The sequence below is a fragment of the Schistocerca piceifrons genome, chromosome X, assembly GCF_021461385.2.
Source record: "Schistocerca piceifrons isolate TAMUIC-IGC-003096 chromosome X, iqSchPice1.1, whole genome shotgun sequence".
In the NCBI taxonomy this organism is placed as follows: domain Eukaryota; kingdom Metazoa; phylum Arthropoda; class Insecta; order Orthoptera; family Acrididae; genus Schistocerca; species Schistocerca piceifrons.
Window position 1 is genome coordinate 358,136,652 of NC_060149.1, and position 14,640 is coordinate 358,151,291.

Here is a 14,640-nt window from a genome sequence, read left to right on the forward strand (position 1 = left end):
TATTAGAAAATTAAAAGCTATTAATTTTTAGTGAAATGGCGAGAAGTTGCATCACTCGAGCAACGACAATGGAATCTGGCTCTAAGTAGTTTCTCTGTCGCCACTTAAGAAGCGCCAGTTTAGTTGCACATTGGAAATGTTTCAGTTATTGCGCTATATCTTGTACTGATAGTCTTTGAGACGGCCAGCACCTTGTGGGTTGGGCAACAAATTTTTCTCAAACAGTGCAAGCTCTTTGAAGCCGATGACGTTAACGACAACAGATTTGTAGTTTCAACTTGACGTGGCACGTGTTTGTTAATTCTTGGCTTTAATGCTGCACAAGTGTTAAAGAATAAGTACTGTGTAACAGTATTTACGGAATACGAGTTCGATTTTAATATATCATTACAATCATGGGACTGACAATATCAAGTGTTTTGACAAGACTCTTTGGGAAGAAGCAGATGAGAATTTTGATGGGTAAGGCTATAATGTGATGTGAAAAGTACACACACACTCATTGTGATACAGTGGATCTTCATATTTTGATATGCTGACTCTCTATTGAAGTTTTCTGTCGTAGCCTGTTTTTGGTCGCTTGCCCTATCTTACGTGTGTAATAGAAAAACCTCTGTATTTCTGTCATGGAATGTAATACTTCACTTGCCAGTGCATTTGCTTTGATTCTTGTTTGTATAGTGGTAATGTTTTCAGCAGTACTCAGGTGCTTTCCAAGTGTTCGTCGTAGTTTGCCCTTTGCATCCACCGAAATCCCGCCGAGTTAATGCTTGGCTGTTGGAATTTGTATCGTTTTGGTATTTATGATTACGTGTTCCATATCGTGTGACTCGTGTTATACTGTTGTTTCCTTTGGTATTTTGTAGCTTTACCACATCCTCAGTCGTCTGATGTCAGTTTTCTGTTCGTTGTGATTGTGTTTGACAATGGTTATACAAGAAAACTTTTTTACATGCTTCAAGTACTGATCAAGGAATGAGGTTGTGGTAAATGCCGGTTTACAAATGAAAGTTCATTTCACTCAGAAAACGTTGCTATGTGCTTGACATTATTAAACTGATTATTTTAATTTTAAGTCGTGCTTCTACAACAAAATTTGATTAATGTAATTCAGCCATGTACAAACCATCGTCTTGGAAATTCAGCTTTGGGATAGTCTAGGAACTTTCTAAGTAGGCTTTCATGGCATAGTTTGCCTGCCTACTCAAACGTATGCCTGTCCAGTCCTTCAATCATCTTCGTGACTCTCTCCCTTGGGTCAAACAGATGTGTGGCAATTTGTGCTGCTCATCTTTGTATCTATTTGACATCGCCTGTTCTAACCCATGTGATACAGGTCTCACACACATCAATATTGTAAGGTGGCTTGCATGAATGTTTTGCAAACAATCACCTCTGTAGACTGGCTGCATTTCCCTGGTGTTCACCACAAATGAACTGCATTATGGCACCTGCTGTACGTACAACAGAGACTATATTATTGTTCTGTTTCTTACCTCTACAGATTGTTACAGTTTGGGTTAACAGATTCCAACAGTGGCTCTCTGGTATTGTAGTCATAGTTAACAACCAAACTGTAAAAAATATGCACCAAACTGTGATGCCACAGCAGCCAATAACATAAAGTCACTGGTCAAACCTGTCCACTAGTTTCAAAAATTCCTCTTGGACTCCTAATTCTGTGTCGCATGAGAAAAGTCTGCGATTGCTATTAATATTATTCCCTGTGAACTAGAACATGTGCTCAGATATGCTATAATTTTTTTTCTTTCTTCCCCAGTGAACTGTTAAGTGGGGGACTAAAAGTTTAGTTGTTTGTGACGTCACCTCTGTTTAATTATTTGACTTTTATTGTCAGTTAAGGTGACACTTATCACTTAAAATAGGTTTAAATTGTTTGTGTACGAGGGGATGAGGGCAAAAACTTAGCATTGGGATCTGAACATCACATTAAACTATAGTCAGCTTATAACTGGAGTGAGCTGTTTCTCAGGTGGGTAAGAAAGGGCATATAATCCTAGCATTCAAACTCTGTTCAGAATGTCATTTGTGCAGGAACTGATTTCAACATTAAAATATTTGATATTGATTTAGAAGATGTAATGGAGGAGAAACAAGTGTCAGGTTGAAGTTGTCATATGACTTATTTATACATCTGAAATGAAACACTTTACTTAGGGTCACATTTGATTAATGACAATTTTGTGGTGTAGTGGTTTGCATACTGGACTGTCGTTCAAGTAGAGTGAAGTTTAAATATCTGCCATGTCTAGAGTTTCTCTGAGACAACTAGATCCATTAATGTGACTGTTGAGATAGTAGTTTGGAAAAGCTATGGCTGATTGCAGACTTGCTCTGTGTCCGGTCAGAGATTGGGCACTGTCCCTGCAACCTCATTGACATGGTGTTATACTTTGACCTTCCTTCTTCCAGTTACAATTTTTCATTTTCCATGTGTTAATTCATAAGTATCACATTAAGTCTTAAAAAGAGGTTAGTGCTCTGCTGTTGGGTATGGCTGCAGCTGCACAGATGTGGTTCTCACAGGTGGCAAAACAAAAGTTTTCGTAGAACTTGCTGTGTTTTGGTTATTTGTGGCATATGTTTACTAGCCCAAATAGATCATATAGTTGCTACGCAGAGGTGATGCACCCAGGCACAGCAATGTATTGGCTGTCAAATACACCATACAGCTTTTTAATGTTTATTTTGCAAGTCCTTTTGAAGTACACATTTGATAATGACTTTCTGGTGATGCAGATCTGGTCCTTAACCATTCATCCATTAGGCCCATTAATGTGTTGCTTTTATATTTAGTGATTTATTACAAAATAGATACATGTTTCAAAGTTTCACTGACCTTCAAATTAGTCACAAGCATTGTGTATAACCCGTTGCCAGTGATGTGGAAGTCATATGATACTCTTAGCAGTGCCAGTTGTGTAGACAGTTTGAGCGGCGCGGTCTATTGCTCGACGAATTTGTAGCAGTTCTGAAGCAAATGTCGTGAAGTGTTTCTTTCAGTTTAGAAATTGAGTTGAACTCAGTCAGGGGAGTGGAGTAGGTGGTATAGCACTTAGCAGCCCCATCGGTCAAACAAATCAGTGACAGCTTGCACTGTATGTGCGTGAGCATTGTCCTGCAAAATGATGGTCAGGTCCTGCAGAAAGTGTCATCACTTGTGTGTCGAAGCTGGTCATAGGTTGTATTTCAAAAGTAAACAGCATAGAGACAGAAGTGATAACACTTTCTGCAGAACCTGACCATCACTTTCGCAGGACAATGCTCATGCCTGTACAGTGAAAGTTGTTACTGATTTGTTTGACTGATGGGGCTGCTTAAGTGCTATACCACCTGCTGCACTCCCCTGACATAAGCCCTCGATTTCTAAACTGAAGGAAACACTTCACGGCATTGCTTCAGAACTGCTACAAATTTGTCGGGCAATAGACTACGCTGCTCGAACTGTCAACACAACTGGCACTGCTAAGAGTATCCTACGACTTCCAAATCACTGGCAACTGGTTACATACATTGCTGGTGACTACTTGAAGGTCAGTAAAACTTTGAAACATGTATCTATTTTGTACAGGTTGTAAATAAATATTTGCCACTATTAAAGTTCCAACCCTCATATTTGCATATGTTTCTCTTTAATATTACGATTAAAACAAATTTTACTAAATACCATTTTATACCATCTTTCATTTTATGCTTTTTATTGATTACACAGTTGGATATTGTCAGAATACAGTTCTTGTTAACTGCCCAGAATCTCGGGTCAGAGGAAACTTAACATCACATCATGCAATAAATCTCCCTGACCTGGGATTCTGGGAGTCTTCTTCAAACTCTTCACATTTCCTAAACCTCACCAGTCCTTTGATGGACCCCTCTTTCTTCTCCTTCAGCCCTTCTTCCAGAATAAAAGGCATCTGGCTCAGAAAGCTCCCAGATTTCTGTATGTTTTTTCCCCTGCTGCCGCTTTGTGAATAGACTTATCTGTCCAGTTACATTAGATCTTCAAAAATTGATTATTTTTGTTTATTAATGAATATAGTTTGATTAAAAGTACTTGATATTTGAAACTTAATCCCACAGAACCTAATTCCACCAATCAGAAAGTCTGAATGTCACCTGCAAATGCCAGTGCTTCGTAACAGGGTATCAGTTAAGTTCACTGTGTCAGGATAGTGTTGTGTACCTGTCTAATTCGTATCAAGCTCTGCTGGCGGCCCATTTAATTACTGCTGGTCACAGTGCCCAAAACTTTGTTATCCCTCTATTCACAGCATGCTTGGTCTTGTAAGATCCTTGACATCCAATGTGGTAACACTGTAGTACCATGTGACAAACAGCAAATAACAAATGGTTTTAATCAGAGTTAAGCTATTCATGATTAACATTTCCTCCTCCCCCCCCCCCCCCCCCCCCCATGGACCATGGACCTTGCTGTTGGTGGTATCTGTTGAGAGGCCAGACAAATGTGTGGTTCCTGAAGAGGGGCAGCAGCCTTTTCAGTAGTTGCAGGGGCAACAGTCTGGATGATTGACTGATCTGGCCTTGTAACACTAACCAAAACGGCCTTGCTGTGCTGGTACTGCAAGGAGAAACTACGGCCGTAATTTCTCCCGAGGGCATGCAGCTTTACTGTATGGTTAAATGATGATGGCGTCCTCTAGGGTAAAATATTCCGGAGGTAAAATAGTCCCCCATTTGGATCTCCGGGTGGGGACTACTCAGGATGACGTCGTTATCAGGAGAAAGAAAACTGGCGTTCTACGGATCGGAGTGTGGAATGTCAGATCCCTTAATCGGGCAGGTAGATTAGAAAATTTAAAAAGGGAAATGGATAGGTTAAAGTTAGATATAGTGGGAATCAGTGAAGTTCGGTGGCAGGAGGAACAAGACTTTTGGTCAGGCGAATACAGAGTTATAAATACAAAATCAAATAGGGGTAATGCAGGAGTAGGTTTAATAATGAATAAAAAAATAGGTGTACGGGTAAGCTACTACAAACAGCATAGTGAATGCATTATTGTGGCCAAGATAGACACGAAGCCCATGCCTACCACAGTAGTACAAGTTTATATGCCAACTAGCTCTGCAGATGACGAAGAAATTGAAGAAATGTATGATGAAATAAAAGAAATTATTCAGATAGTGAATGGAGACGAAAATGTAATAGTCATGGGTGACGGAAATTCGGTAGTAGGAAAACGTATAGAAGGAAACGTAGTAGGTGAATATGGATTGGGGGGGAAGAAATGAAAGAGGAAGCCGTCTGGTAGAATTTTGCACAGAGCACAACTTAATCATAGCTAACACTTGGTTCAAGAATCATAAAAGAAGGTTGTATACATGGAAGAAGCCTGGAGATACTGACAGGTATCAGATAGATTATATAATGGTAAGACAGAGATTTAGGAACCAGGTTTTAAATTGTAAGACATTTCCAGGGGCAGATGTGGACTCTGACCACAATCTATTGGTTATGAACTGTACATTAAAATTGAAGAAACTGCAAAAAGGTGGGAATTTAAGGAGATGGGACCTGGATAAACTGAAAGAACCAGAGGTTGTACAGAGTTTCTGGGAGAGCATAAGGGAACAATTGACAGGAATGGGGGAAAGAAATACAGTAGAAGAAGAATGGGTAGCTTTGAGGGCTGAAGTAGTGAAGGCAGCAGACGATAAAGTAGGTAAAAAGACGAGGGCTGCTAGAAATCCTTGGGTAACAGAAGGGCGATGTACTTGAGGACAATATTATGGAAATGGAAGAGGATGTAGATGAAGATGAAATGGGAGATATGATACTGCGTGGAGAGTTTGACGGAGCACCGAGAGACCTGAGTCGAAACAAGGCCCCGGGAGTAGACAACATTCCATTAGAACTACTGACAGCCTTGGGAGAGCCAGTCCTGACAAAACTCTACCATCTGGTGAGCAAGATATATGAGACAGGCGAAATACCCTCAGACTTCAAGAAGAATATAATAATTCCAATCCCAAAGAAAGCAGGTGTTGACAGATGTGAAAATTACCGAACTATCAGTTTAATAAGTCACGGCTGCAAAATACTAACATGAATTCTTTACAGACGAATGGAAAAACTAGTGGAAGCCGACCTCGGGGAAGATCAGTTTGGATTCCGTAAAAATATTGGAACACGTGAGGCAATACTGACCCTACGACTTATCTTAGAAGCTAGATTAAGGAAAGGCAAACCTATGTTTCTAGCATTTGTAGACTTAGAGAAAGCTTTTGACAATATTGACTGGAATACTCGCTTTCAAATTCTGAAGGTGGCTGGGGTAAAATACATGGAGCGAAAGGCTATTTACAATTTGTACAGAAACCAGATGGCAGTTATAAGAGTCGAGGGACACGAAAGGGATGCAGTGGTTGGGAAGGGGGTGAGACAGGGTTCTACCCTCTCCCCGATGTTATTCAGTCTATATATTGAGCAAGCAGTGAAGGAAACAAAAGAAAAATTTGGAGTAGGTATTAAAATCCATGGAGAAGAAATAAAAACTTTGAGGTTTGCCGATGACATTGTAATTCTGTCAGAGACAGCAAAGGACTTGGAAGAGCAGTTGAACGGAATAGATAATGTCTTGAAAGGAGGATATAAGATGAACATCAACAAAAGCAAAACAAGGATAATGGAATGTAGTCGAATTAAGTAGGGTGATGCTGAGGAAATTATATTAGGAAATGAGTTTTGCTATTTGGGGATCAAAATAACATGATGGTCGAAGTAGAGAGGATAAAAAATGTAGACTGACGATGGCAAGGAAAGCGTTTCTGAAGAAGAGAAATTTGTTAACATCGAGTATAGAGTTAAGTGTCAGGAAGTCGTTTCTGAAAGTATTTGTATGGAGTGTAGCCATGTATGGAAGTTAAACATGGACGATTAATAGTTCGGACAAGAAGAGAATAGAAGCTTTTGAAATGTGGTGCTACAGAAGAATGTTGAAGATTAGATGGGCAGATCACATAACTAATGAGGAGGTATTGAATAGAATTGGGGAGAAGAGAAGTTTGTGGCACAACTTGACAAGAAGAAGGGACCAGTTGGTAGGACATGTTCTGAGGCATCAAGGGATCACAAATTTAGCATTGGAGGGTAAAAATCGTAGAGGGAGACCAAGAGATGAATACACTAAGCAGATTCAGAAGGATGTAGGTTGCAGTAGGTACTGGGAGATGAAGAAGCTTGCACAGGATAGAGTAGCATGGAGAGCTCCATCAAACCAGTCTCAGGACTGAAGACCACAACAACAACGATTAACATTTAAAAAGTGTTACCTTTACAAATATGTGGCATTAACAATGTGTGGAACTATGAAATGACAGAGGTTAAATTGCATGTAAAGCAAATGATGGACTTAGATTTGTTGACAGAATCCAGGAGAGCTGTAATTTTTATGTGGAAGATTAATATTATAGAACACAAACGGGGAATACTGAAGATTATGCTACCTGGTACCTCTCATCACGTTTTACCCGTGACGTCATCAAGATGGTGGATACCTCTATTTAAAGCTTGTACAATGTGGTGACCATGTCACGCATTACACATGTTAACATACACAAATACAACAAAAAATATTTCATTAGAGAAATAACAAGAAACTAATGGGGCAAGTGCAGCGATCAGGGGGCTTTGGGTGTGGATGAACTAAATATATGACTATCCTAATAACGGAGATAAACCAAAACAAATACTAATCCAAAAATCAACCAAACAATAACCCTGGCAATCAATGAAACCACAATATGAAGTAACCTAAAGAAAGAGGCAGAAAACGAAAAATGGGTATTGGAAATTTCACTTGATCTATATAGCTCCTACCAAGGCCTATACAGGGGAATTCTGGACACCAATGTTCCTTGTGGAGCTGCCATTTGTGGCTAGAGCAGATAACGCAGTATAATTGTTGTTAGAGAAGAGAACAGTTGCTTTTGAAAATGTTTATTGTTGTGAAGTTCATTTGCATACCTTCTGAGTTGGAAATTGTCTTTGTAAGTTCCATAATAAAATGTTGATGCATAAGACTGAGATTGTTCATTTAGTTTGAGTAATACGGTACACCTTCAGAAATGTTCATACCTGCACAATGTAAATTCTTGGCAGTAAAACCTGATGCATCACTGCCACATCTGCTAGTGAAGCATCTGGATGAATGGTTACATATGTAGTGCATACTACTAGTATTGTCTTACTATTAGTATTGTCTTTATGTAGCGAAAGTTATTTCGGTATGTGAGTCATGTACTAATAATTAGTGTTGAGGATATTAAAAAAATCTTGCGTTTAACTTAGTTTTCGTGACATTTTAATCTTTACCGTATCCTGATGGAACAATAAACATTTCAAACAGAAACTGTGTAATGTGTCACGTGAAAATCACTAGTAACTCATCACCTGCAAATTTGTGCCATTTCATGTGCCCGCAGGTGAAACAAACTGGCCAGAAAAGCTCACTAGACAGGCTATCCCATCCACATCACCCCCTTACACTTGTGCTTAAATGATTGAAAGGCAGGGAAGGGTTACCTACTATTTTAAGCAAAACATACAGCTTTTTGTTCCCCAGATACCTTTGGGGCAAGCAGAATTTCTTTAATGAAAAGGCCTTTTTCCTTTCAGTGCGAGAGACAGTTTACTGTACGAAGCATTACCCAAACATCACACAAATTGCAACAAGAATCGGTGCGGCCACATTCTCTATAGCATACTTTGTCGTAATTTTACCTTTCACTGCTTCAAACCAAATCAATATTTCAACTGATGGAGCGATAAGGAATAAAAAAGTTAACAATAAAAAAAATTTCCAGTAATAATGAAAATATTTGTTTCAGTGTGCACTTTTAAGGGAAAAATTGTACATTATAACTTTACAAAAGTTCCAAGTAGAGAACAACACTTGTTTGCACCTTTAAGGAATAGCAGTGGAACTGCAATTTGTCGTGTAATACTGGTGACAGCACAAGAAGCTATAACTTATCTGGTCTTTCAGTACTGGGACATTTGATGAAACATTTCAGTTAATTCAGTATTTTTGATAAATGGTGGGGTTCATGATCATGATGTATTTAATAAAATTGGAAATAGATTTTATGAATTCAGTTTTACCCAGAATGTTTATTTACAGACAATCCCAAATAACAATGTGGTACCAGGCTTACATCTCCTGGAGATGACTAATGTAACTGCTGTATGAAATGTGAAATCTTATGGGACTTAACTGCTAAGGTCATCAGTTGTAACTGCTGTAATTGTTGCTGTTTGAGATTTGTAATTTTAACAGTTGATAAAAATCCATTAGTTGTGGCAAAGTAATATGTTGTCTAACAATGCACAAAATTATCCACGGTTCAAAACAACATAGAAGACTGGAGATTAGTAGTTACTTGTGCAGCACTTCCAACCTTGAATAGTTCAGTTCTGGCATAAATCTTTACTCATGCCAGTCTAAAAGCTTACGAAGTTGACACTTACATGGGAAATACATTTATCTCTTGAAAATATTTTTACATCACCATGAATACAGTTCTTTCAGCTGAAGCCCAGAGAAAAGGTAGCTAACCTCTAGGATCAAAGTATGTTGTGCCAGGAAATTGTAGCAGAAAACACAGGGACAAGAAATGGACCATCAAAAGTAGATGGATTGACTTTGGCCAGCATTGCATAATCCTCCATCAGGCATGAGTTTTCCCAACACAGCTGTTAGAGAGACTGCAAAAATCATTGGTTCATACATAAGCAGTAACTTTTTTGTCTGTTTCAGCCAAAACAAGTATACTGGAAACACATACTGACATGATAGCAGTCTCCTTTATGTTCCAGCAAGCTGTGTTTCAAATCTGAAAATAGCAGAGTCTCAGTGTACTATATTATGCTGTGATATTATTGCCACATTAATTACAGAAAAACTGCATTTATGATCAAACGTGTCACCCACAAGCATAAGGAGCAGATGAAACAAATCAGTTTCTTGAAGACAACTGCTACCAAAGTTGTTGTAATTTAACCAAACTAAAAAAAAACATGTCTTTTAAAAACCTGTTTAGACACCAAAAACCCAACTATGTTTTATTATAAAAATTTGATCAACATACAAAATGTTAAGCTTTTTTGCAGTATAAGAAACACAGTTAAATAACATTTATACTTCCAGAAAAAACTCTAACTTTAGGTAGAATCATAATGACTGTAAAATACAGTTTACTCCTTGTTGGAGGAATGCAGAAATTTATAGATCTTTTTGCCCGTTTCACTGGTCTTTTCTCTCCTAAATTATTTCTTAATTTTGAGCAAACTAGCCATACGTGGAGAAGATTCTATCAAGGGATACAATGCTGGCAGGACAAGAAATGGGACACTAATAAAGTATTCATAAGAATGGGTTAGTGTTTTGAATAAATTAATCATAGAAATTTAAATTGAACTGTTAAATCATAATACAAAAATGTTACCCACTGTGTACTTTTTAAAATATCCAGGTTTTTCTCAACCCTGAATACTACTAACAAATTATGTGCAGTTTAAATTATAAAAATATGAGCTCTGTTGTAGATGGTATTGGTTATCACAGAAAAAGAAATGAAGATCAGGTAAATTAATTTATTCAAATCATTCACTTCATATGACAATGACTATGGTAGATGTAAATACTGTGCAGTGCTTACTATCCTGATTACATGTCTTAGTTTTACTGGTGTAGGATGAATATTACTAGTTTCATGGACTTTTGAAAACAAGTGTTCTTACTGGTTAACGGGTAGTTAATCTCTTGGAATATAAACCCTCATTTCGGAATAAGTCCTGCTAATGCATCATTTGTAAAGCTGAAGCCACATTATGATTTAACAAGTGTCTAGTCTTTTATGGTATATTTATAATTTTTATTTTTGGACCATCTACCGACAACTGAATGAAACAAAATTTTCGTGCCATGTGTGTTTCGCCTTTATTCTCTGCAAGGCATCTTCAGTGGCCTGGAATATTTACATATTTTTACTATTTAGTTTACATTTTGAGGCAATGTATGTAAAGGTTATAAACAGTTCTGGTTGGTTGTTATTTTATGATGCAGTAATATTTTAAATTCTACTTACAGTTTCAATGTTAGATGGTCCAAAAGTAAAAATTGTCAATATACCGTAATATTAAAAGCAACTGAGGAAGACAGGACTACAAAATTTGAAGTAGTTCCTAACCACTGGAACTCCAGTCATTTCAAATTAATCTCTATAGCTGACAAACTTGGAACCAGTACAGGTACACCCCAACCCTAAAGTCTGACTAAAGTTTCTACATCTCTCAGTGAAACAGTGTTGTGACTCTAAGTATTTTTGTTTTGTGACAACAAACAATTTGTAATGTTCTTTAAAATGCGAGGTACACCAGCAGAAAAATACAAATTCTCTGTAGACAGACACGAGTGTTTAATTTTACATTTCACCTGGTTCGGAATTGAATTAATAATTCTCCACATGCCAACATCGATAGTACCTGTATCACATTAAACACACTTGACTATTATACCTTCACTATACAAATATTTGATTGCTTTCCACAGGGTGTTCCAAAGTTTATGTGGGTCTTTAGGATTTCCAGTTAAAAAATGTGCCACAACCTGCTTTCATTGCACTGTTAAACATCATACCACAAAAACTAAAGCATGGCTGGCAAGCTGCAGCTCTGATTGACTGGGTAGCTCTTCAATCACAAATTCCATATATCTTTTTAAACCTTTGTCGTATTGAACAAAAGACCCCATGGACATTTCATCCAATGACTGTACACACAGTTTTCGTTGCACATCTTCAGATTGGAACTTCTCACTTGACCACTCAATAATATGCAGAATATCAGGTGCAAACTTGTAGGCTTCAGTCCTCCTCAGTGGTCTTGCTGATGGCAGTGCATAATTGATGCTCCTTACAAATTCACAACACTTTGTACAAACAGTGCATTTCACGTTTAGAGCAAATCTTAGTGTCATTTGATCATTTAAAAGGATTTGATTCAGAAAATATTTCCAAGTACTTAATTTGATCTGGGTGCAAAAATGTCTTAAGCTTTCTCTCCATTTATGCTATCTTCCCTTTCATTTGCTTCATCTGTGAAGAGAGAATAATATTTTATGTAGGCCTACAATCCAAACACACATGAACAATACCCATTTCTCATTAGTGAGTTTAATTAATGATGAAAGTGAAATCAATATAATATCTCATCTCTGCCTCAGACACTTCAGTGGCTGAAAATATAATTATGAAACTCCATTATTTCACAGCTAAAAATGTTCAGTTAAAGATTAGACGTGAAATAGCCTTTCCAGTAACCATTTTACCAGCATTACACGTATGTTGCTTTCAACAGTTTGTGTATCAATTGATCTTAGCTGTTACTGTTGAAGTTACTTCATTTTACCAGTGAAAATTCAGCGACTGGGATGCGCTCAGCTGTGAAACCAATTTTGCTTTTTACAACATTCATAATTACAAAATTGCACTTGCAGCTACAGTACTTGAATAACACTATTGATTGGTCACGTGTGACAATTGCTATCATTCAGTTTCTTCTTAATGTGAAAGATTTCACTGATTGCATTACAAAGCAGCAAACCGTACAGATCAATGTTTGCAACAGAATTCATGCTAGTACAGTTCTGCACATTTGTAAAATTTAACTCGGGTCCCAATTTGCTCACCACTAATTTCGTACCCTCATAAACTAGCATTAGTTCAGGCTACACAAATGATGATGAGAACCATCTTACATTGGTAGCTTAAGCTCAACAATCAAAATAATAATTAACAGCTGCATTCCATCAGAAACATGGATGCATGAAAACTGGAAAATATTGATGTATATCTCACCTTTTTTGAACATCTGCTTTGGTTACTAGCCTTGATTTTGGCTATTTCTGTTTGGAAGAGACAGATTTCCGTGAATTTGGGAAGGAATTTGATTCCATTTGGACAGTCTTCTTCCATCAGCTCTCATCAGCTCAAATTGTGAATCCTCAAAGTGAAGCATGAAGAACTGTGTAGAAAATACTTTCTCGGTCAGTGATCAATAGAGTAATCTTTGCATGCTTAAGAATTCGTCACACTTGGATTCAGTTTGCACAATACTTTTTCATCTCATCCCAAGTGACTATTCAGATATGGTTGGTGGAAGAAATGGTTGCCTCCAGACTTTGATTGGCATAGGAATGATGGATGGTAGGGTATCATTCCTGTTACCAGATTGCGTGCAAGTGCCCTGTTTCATATTGTAACCACCTTATATTGCATTGTGCAATGATGATGTAAGCCCTTGTTGTTAGTGATCTGTCAGATAGAGAGGAATATTGCATGTACTAGCAGCAGGTTCCACACACACACACACACACACACACACACTCACACTCACACTCTCTCTCTCTCTCTCTCTCTCTCTACATGTTCTCTCATTGTAGTATAATCTACATTTAATCATTACATTTGGCTATACTGAAACTTTTTCACATTCACGATTCACAAAGGAAAGCTGGCAATACTTCTCAAGAAAGGAAACTGTTCCGATTAAATGGCTGAACCTTCCCTCAGCATTTTCTACACATCTTTATTTTTAGATTTCAAGAGTGACCTGACCAATGCTTTAGCTAAACATGGCAGATGAAAAGTGAAACTGTTTTTATATGAAGACAGAGGTCCCAATAAAATGGCAGCTGTCAGTTGTTAAAGTTACTTTTACTGGAAATGATAAAAAAAAAAGTCAATTCAAATGTACCTAAGAGTCTACTTCGATACTGTTAGTTGTAAATATTTAGTCTCATCAACTTTTTATTACAAGTGTTCACCATGCAAAGAAAGTCTTCGTTTGACTCATTTAAACAGTAACTTAACCAAAAGAACCAGAAGATAGATTGCTATTGAGTTGCAGACAGGCACAACGAAAAGACTTGTACACATTTAGCTTTTGACCAAAGCCATCTTCAGAAAAGGAAACACTGAACAGAAAAGTAATTAGCTCACTATGATTTTATGTCAAATGTGATTGTTATACAGACACACAGCCAGTTTATTAATTAAAATTTCCTTCTAAACAGAAGTATATCTGCTTATATTTCACCTGATATATTGCATAGTCACATGTGACTGACTGACAATTTCAGCTCATTGGTTTAATTATTGTGTTACAGTCGGACTTGATGCCGCAGGAAAAACAACGATATTGTACAAGTTAAAGCTTGGTGAAATCGTCACTACCATTCCAACTATTGGTACGTAATACTTGTTCCTAACTTATGTTGCTCTTGCAACAATGTATTTTCTTGCAATATATGAAAACACGTCTTAGTTATCAGTAGCATTCAAAAGATTCATTTTGATTTGTGTTGGGATTCAAACAAAATGGAAACACTTAACAGGCGTTAAATTTAATGATACTTAACACTATTGTAAATTGTGTTGCTGCTCAGTGTTGCACTACTGATAGGTACACACTTACTTACTGGCAATGTTGGTACATCGGAAATAATGCTCATGTGGAATTAAGGCCAAGTTTCACTACTGGCCATTAAAATTGCTACACCAAGAAGAAATGCAGATGATAAACAGGTATTCATTGGACAA

The 14,640-nt window shown here is 37.5% G+C and overlaps 1 protein-coding gene across 1 annotated transcript in view; it reads left to right on the forward strand.

The window, feature by feature from the left end:
• Window positions 1–200: 200 nt before the first annotated feature.
• Window positions 201–14,640, forward strand: part of LOC124721769 (ADP-ribosylation factor 2) — a 42,949-nt gene continuing 28,509 nt past the window's right edge. Inside the window, exons 1-2 of the mRNA XM_047246879.1 lie at window positions 201–462; window positions 14,208–14,288. Of these exons, the coding sequence (XP_047102835.1) occupies window positions 396–462; window positions 14,208–14,288 (148 nt within the window). The 5' untranslated portion in view covers window positions 201–395. The remainder of the gene's footprint in view (window positions 463–14,207; window positions 14,289–14,640) is intronic.